We start from the raw sequence: 6408 nt of genomic DNA on the forward strand, positions 1-6408 counted from the left end.
CAAATCTAGACTGCATTGGAATGCGTTCCTGAAGAAGACTCCTGCCCGCCCACTCTCCTTTATCGAACAAGCTCATTGATCACGATTATCTGGGTCAATGAACGAACCAATGAAGAACCGCTCGATGGTTACCGAGGGAAGCTGCGCGACGAGGTCAGTTACCAAACGGTGAACATTTTCCCCGCTCGCGAGCACCAGTCGATGGAGGATGCGCCTGCGGAGAGGATCGGCTTCGATTGCACTTGAAATCGAGCGCGAAGACGAAGACCGGACGTTCGCGGCGGTCGTCGAACTCCCCTCGCCATGAGAAGAGCGAGGAAAAAAAAAGGGAGAAGCGGAGACAAGATTGGAGAACGCAAGCCAGTCGGAAAGAGAGTGCTTTCTTCGTGAATCGGCGACGGTGAAGGTCCTCGTATATAAGCAACTGCCGGTACAGCAATTGTCAGTGTGACTCGTCTCATCGCAAACACCTATCGGCTTATACCTGTGAACTGGATAACACGATGCTGCGATTAGTAAGTTCATCTAGACAGAGTTGAAAAGGAAGTACTCGAAATCGAGCGACGGTTCATCGAACGTTCGACGAGATGCGGAAGAGATTCCGCTTCCTCTCGCTTCCTGAATCTCTAACATGGTGAAGGTGTTACGTCAGTGACTCGAGGGCTCTGAAAGAAAGTAGGGAATTTAGGAAAGTGTAGTTTCTTGGGGATGTTTTGCTACCTGATCGGGCGTATTTAAAGTGAGTACGTAGAATGACGATCGCAGAGTACCGATCACGAGAGAGCATTTTGAAAATCATTGCTACTCGTAGCCTCAGGGTATCGATATTCAACGCTCTAGTTTGTGGTAAAAAATTTGGAGTGAAAGTTAATCTCAGCGTATCGATCGCTTGTGTAGATCTGTCTTATATATATATTATGAAAAAAAAACTAGGTATATTTTCCACTTGACATAGTTGAAACTCGGTTTGCTTTCGATTAAAACCTCGTTAAAAAATTGGGTCACGCGTTCCTAGGCTTTAATCAGGATTTCTCTCTTGTCGCGTTTCGAGTGCTTCCAATCGACTAGTATCTCGCCTTACGGTTTCGACAAGGGTTCGATAACCTTAACACGCGATTGCAACTTTGCAGTTATTGTTTACCTTGGCCGTGACCACCGCGAGGGCCTCTCATTTCTCCTCCTTGGGAGGTTTGGGAGGTTTGGGAGGTTTGGGAGGCCATGGCTACGGCAGCGAGCCGAAACTCATCTCTGAATCGGTCCAACTGAAAGAAATACCCACGAAAATCATCAAGGTCACCAAGACCGCAGTCATCAAGGTTCCGGTGCCGTATCCAGTCAAGGTGCGTACTCTCGACCAAACAAGAACCTTCTTTCTTCGTTCCCTGAAATAATTGAAATATTATGAAGTATCCATTAATTTATATGGACTTTTCCTACCGAGTGGTATGTCTGATATTGTTTAACTTTATTGAAAAATAACCGTATAGATTCAAACTTCAGTGGAAATTTACTGAAACATCCAAGCTACTATTTATAAAAAGATTCACGTTGAAATATAATCATGTACTGTTGCACATATGTTTTAACTGAGCCCTAATATGAAAATTATTATCTTCGTCATGCTGCTGCGTCAGGCCTGAGTAACACTCGACCAAGCATCGACATGGCAATAGAAAGCACCCGATCGCGATCCAATCTGAAATTACATCGCGCCAATTTCAGTCATGCCACGCGAGAAGCTTCCCAACGAGAAACCACAATCGCCTAGAACTTGAAAGACGTACACGCACGTACGTGACTCCGAACCACCCTTTCCCTCAGCCCGCGGATACGGAGGATACCTTTTCCGCCCAAGCCAACGAGAGTTGATCTTGATACCAGTCGATCTAGAATTCCTTTCTCTTCATTTGCAGGTGCCCCATCACATACCAGTCCCGGTGCCAGTAAACCATCCCATCGCAGTTCCGTACCCGAAGGTAGTGAAAGTCCAGGAACACTTGCCCGTCGCGGTGCCCAAGCCAGTCCCGATCGAGATTCATCAGCAAGTGCCGTTGGTGGTGCCCAAAGCGGTGCCAATACCGCAACCTATTCCTGTTCCACACCCGGTAGCTGTGCACAAGCCCGTCTTTTACCCGGTACCGCACCCGATACCTTATCAGGCGCACAGCGAATTCGAGGGCGGAGGCGGAGGTGACGGCCACGGCTCGTCGAGCGACCACGTTGGCCACCAGTCGGAGAGTTACAGCTCTTACACGGCGAACGAGCAGGGCCACGGTGGATACGATCAACAGCAAGGTGGACACGAGCAGTTCCAGCCTTCTCAGCCCGACTATAACGCGCATTATTGAGTAGTCGCCTTGTATGCTCGCTGGGAAAGATACGACCACGTCATAAATCGTACAAGTTGCAGGGGTGCGAGTGAAGAGGAAAGAGAAATAGTGATCGAATAAACGGGAGTACTGTGGTAGAAAGAAAGATCAGTCTTGGATAGAATGTGGGAAAGTGTGGGGTCGTTTTTTCTGGCTGGCAGGTCCCGCGGAGTCTGAAAAAGACGCGTTAGAATTCGAGTCGCGATTACTTTCAGGACTGATGTTTCTTTCTCGTGGATCTGTACCTTTCGATGGGTTGCGGTAACGTAAGTAACAGTCGATGACTGTAGCCACGAGAAACAGCAGTTGGTAGTTGAAGAGGGTGTTTTGAAATATTCGATGCCTTTATTGATTACTTGCGCTCCGTATCGTTAAGTCTGTCTTGTTAAGTTTGTAATTATTATTTGTTTTTGTTGATTACTGTTTTCTCTCTGCTATATTTTTCAAATAAACGTTGATGACTATGAAACCTGCGAGCTTGTTGCTATCCTTTCTAGTAACGGGTCGATCAGCTAAAAAGAGAACACCACGAACTGTTAGCGTATTCGAGGTAAACGATAAGTGGTTTCACTTTTCACCGAAGAGGAGAATCGAGTTGAAACGTCTCCTCCTTAAACTCCCAGACACTGAAAACACAGTATTCCTGGACAGGTAACGCGGATTACTGTTTACGCAACACTGCTCCAGTATCGGGGCCCGCGTGCTCTCGTAATTTGAAAAATCGTTTCAAGGCGAGTAAGGGTCGACCGGTTTTCGTACGAAAAAAGATCTTTATTTCAGTGATGTAAGACGCGCGTCGACTTACGTAAAAAAAAAAAAATGATTTAAACAATTACAAAATTACATCTAGTGTGTCACAATACGCTCGATCCAAATCGTTCAGTTCTCAAGGGATTGTCCATCGAATCCCCTGATTCGGGGAGAGGTTGGACAGATGGGGGACGCATCAGTCTCCTGGTCTAACTTTGGGGGAACCAATCTACGCGCTATTGGAGATCAACTAACTGTTCGAAAACGTGATTAACGAGAAACACAAGTGGGGGAGGGCGTTGTTGTGCGATGTGGGGTTGCGATCGATGTCCAGCAGTTGCCTTCTGGAGCCTTCGAAATCGTCCTGGATCGTTCTTCCGTTTGGTCGACCTCGAGGAGGCTCGTGGCCAGGTACTTTCTCTGTCAACGGTATCCGACGATGTCGCTTCGCATTGGGATGTGATTGAAACTGGCTCCCCGGGATTCACGACGATTGTTGGTTTACCATCCAGCAGCGTAAGAGGGCGCCCAGCCGAAGGATTGTTTCTCGACAACGATCGGTTGAGCGACTGGGTACGGGACGTGCTTCACGATTGGAACGGGAACGGGGTGGGGTACCCTGACAGCGTATGGGGCTGGCACTGGAACCTTGACGGGAACGTTGACTGCGTAAGGAACTGGCCTGTCGACGGGGACTGGGATGTTCCTGGTCACCTCCACTGGGTAGGGTTTGGGTACATGGACGGGGTAGGGACGATCGACTGGGACTGCGACTGGAACCTGAAAAACACGAGACGATCCATTAGATACGTGTCGTAGGTTAGTATTGTCTTCGCGTTTTATTTTCACTTTTATCGGAGAATTTTTGATGAGTTATTCTAAAAATCTGTAGCACGTATACCTCCCTCACGAGGTTCGTAATATAAAGGTCGAGAACTACGAGTAAGTACCTATGAATGCATTTATTTCAAAGAACCACGCAATCCCTGCAATTATCAAGTATTCAACCTAGCAGATTGCATCTTATCCGATCGCAACGATTTACGGCGGCGATCGGGCGAGAATCGCGGTGGAAGTTGATCTAAACGGAGTACGATGTTTTCCAGGAAAGCTAATACGCAACCATGTTATCTGTAACGTTTCCGAATTACGAAATCCCAGCGCTCGTTCGGATTGAAACGTTAATTAACGATCGACGATCGCCACTCGAGCAGACATCGCGGGATAAACAGAGCGTGATTGGACGATGACCGAGATCCTCTCATTTTATCGAGCCGATAGCCTTGATTTCGTTACGTTCGCGAGACAAATTTTGGTTTCGTATGCAAATCTTCCGGATCTACGCGGAACTGTCTGGGAATAGCAATCCGGAGATTAGGTCATCGGTGATTTCACGGCTGGACGACAATTTAATCGCGATTGAAATTGTTTAGTGAACGTATTCGTACTCTTTGTATCTTTCGTTAGACCTAACGATTAGACAAAATTTAAGTTCATTAATTACTTTTCAGATTAGCGAACAGAAATAAATTCAATCGATGGTACGAAGATTCAAATACGATATTTAACATAAACTTAAAGAGATCTTACTTTAACAGGAACGGCGATGTGTCTGTCGACGGGAACAGCTACTGGGTGTGGTACAGGAACAGCTACTTCCTTGGTCACGACAGTGGAGATACCATGGCGGAGTCCATAGGTTGGCAGGCTCGAGTATCCATTGAATCCTATGCTATTGAGACCATAGCCATGCGACAGTCCTATACCGCTATCCAGACCATATCCCAGTCCGAAGACTCCTCGTTTGCTTTTTGGTGTCTCGTCCGCTTCCGGCTTCTTCTCCTCCGTTATCGGCTTCGTCTCTTCCGTTACCGGCTTCGTCTCCTCCGCCAGGGCCACCGCTACCAGGACGAAGACGACGAATAGCTGCAAAGAAGACATGGAAGTTTGGTTAAAATAATGATTAACATATGGAATACTGGTTAAATATATTTTGAAGAGCATAAAAGTCTAAACGAAAAATTGAAAATATAAGTAAACGAATAAATGAAGGGGTTGCTTGAAATGGCTAGTGGAATACCAAGTTCCTGCCAAAGGATAAAATACTACGACGTTCTAACGAGCGAATTACAACGGTTAGGCCACTCTCGAGGGAATCAACCCTCCGCAATCGAAACGGTCTCCGATTCCAGGGGTAGGCCCTGGAATCCTCAGCAGAGGCTGAAGCATGCTCGGGACCAAGAAAATTCGTGTGCTCACCTTGGCGTTCATGGTGCTGCTGAATTGGGCTTGGTGCGTCGTGGTTTTGCGACTGATGGGATACCAAGAAGATCCTCTGCTTTTATACGGTGGGACGAACCCTTGAACAGGACGGAGGTGGTGGGCCAGTGGCGAGTCAGAGAAACGGTGAAAAGAAATTGGGCGTGGGGAGCGTGCAGGGGATCCCCGAAAAGCGTTCCAAGGCAAAGCTCTTCGCGCTCCTTTTTCTTGCGAAAGATAAATTATATATCCCCCTCCCTCTCCCCCCGCCACTTGATTAATACTTTGGATGGTTGGTCTTCAGTTCTCTGCCAGTCATCTATTCGGCTGCGTCAGGGTGCCTTTTGGACGTGTGCATCGTTTTATTCTAATCTTCTCTTTTTTGAAGTGCATTTGATGTTCTAGTGACGTCAGCAGCGAGAAATAACCGGTGCATCCGACTGCAGGTTCGTTCTTTGCTACTATACCTCGTTAGTTGAAGTTGGGGATGCCTGGACATCGTTGCCTGATCGTGGAGTCGCCAAAGTATCGAGGTTCGAGGTTTGATGTGCTTTATTTCAAACTGTACACTTCGTGTATGATTTTTTGTAAAAGTGTGTCTCATAAAATGTTGCCGTAAATATTCGTAGCTGACACGTTGCCTCGGTGCCACGTTATTTATAATATCTTTTGACCGATTGAGATCGCGCGAGTCTGTCGGTAAAGGCGCAGAATTCTTGTTCAATTTCAGGTAATTTTGCTCGTTAATCGACACCTGTCCGAAGTGGAAAAGTATAGCGTGTCAGGCTGTCCTCATTTTAAGATCCTCGTTAACAGTCACGTAGACCCACGTAACGGCCACTTCACGATATTTAACACGATTTTATCGAGTCGCTAACATTTACGGGAACATAAACCGAAAGCGAAATGTTGTTGTAAAAATTTGTAGTTTGCCGCTGTATCGTTTTTCAAACTGAAACTATGTCTTTGTGCTAATGGAGTGACGTGAGCTTTGAATTTTCGAGTCGACTCGGCGGAACACACCTGAGGT

The 6408-nt window shown here is 46.8% G+C and overlaps 2 protein-coding genes across 2 annotated transcripts; one reads left to right on the forward strand and one right to left on the reverse strand.

Moving 5' to 3' along the window:
• The first annotated feature begins 202 nt into the window (after nt 1–202).
• On the forward strand, nt 203–2835 carry LOC128873306 (zinc finger protein 512B-like). Its single transcript, XM_054116794.1, has 3 exons — nt 203–515; nt 1131–1340; nt 1914–2835. The coding sequence occupies exons 1-3, from the start codon at nt 504–506 to the stop codon at nt 2346–2348; spliced, it is 657 nt and encodes a 218-aa protein (XP_053972769.1). The 5' UTR covers nt 203–503; the 3' UTR covers nt 2349–2835.
• Nucleotides 2836–3603: 768 nt separating this feature from the next.
• Nucleotides 3604–5390, reverse strand: LOC128873477 (tetra-peptide repeat homeobox protein 1-like). Its single transcript, XM_054117082.1, has 3 exons — nt 5379–5390; nt 4710–5045; nt 3604–3899 (listed from the first exon to the last, which is right to left on the reverse strand). The coding sequence occupies exons 1-3, from the start codon at nt 5388–5390 to the stop codon at nt 3621–3623; spliced, it is 627 nt and encodes a 208-aa protein (XP_053973057.1). The 3' UTR covers nt 3604–3620.
• Nucleotides 5391–6408: the final 1018 nt, after the last annotated feature.

The sequence above is a fragment of the Hylaeus volcanicus genome, chromosome 3, assembly GCF_026283585.1.
Source record: "Hylaeus volcanicus isolate JK05 chromosome 3, UHH_iyHylVolc1.0_haploid, whole genome shotgun sequence".
NCBI lineage: Eukaryota > Metazoa > Arthropoda > Insecta > Hymenoptera > Colletidae > Hylaeus > Hylaeus volcanicus.

What these genes read in the sequence shown, in the direction of transcription:
- LOC128873306 (XM_054116794.1), top strand. An exon ending in CGGTGCCGTATCCAGTCAAG is followed by an intron (nt 1,341 to 1,913) that starts GTGCGTACTCTC and finishes CTTCATTTGCAG; the next exon opens with GTGCCCCATCACATACCAGT.
- LOC128873477 (XM_054117082.1), bottom strand. An exon ending in ACATCGCCGTTCCTGTTAAA is followed by an intron (nt 3,900 to 4,709) that starts GTAAGATCTCTT and finishes CGTGTTTTTCAG; the next exon opens with GTTCCAGTCGCAGTCCCAGT.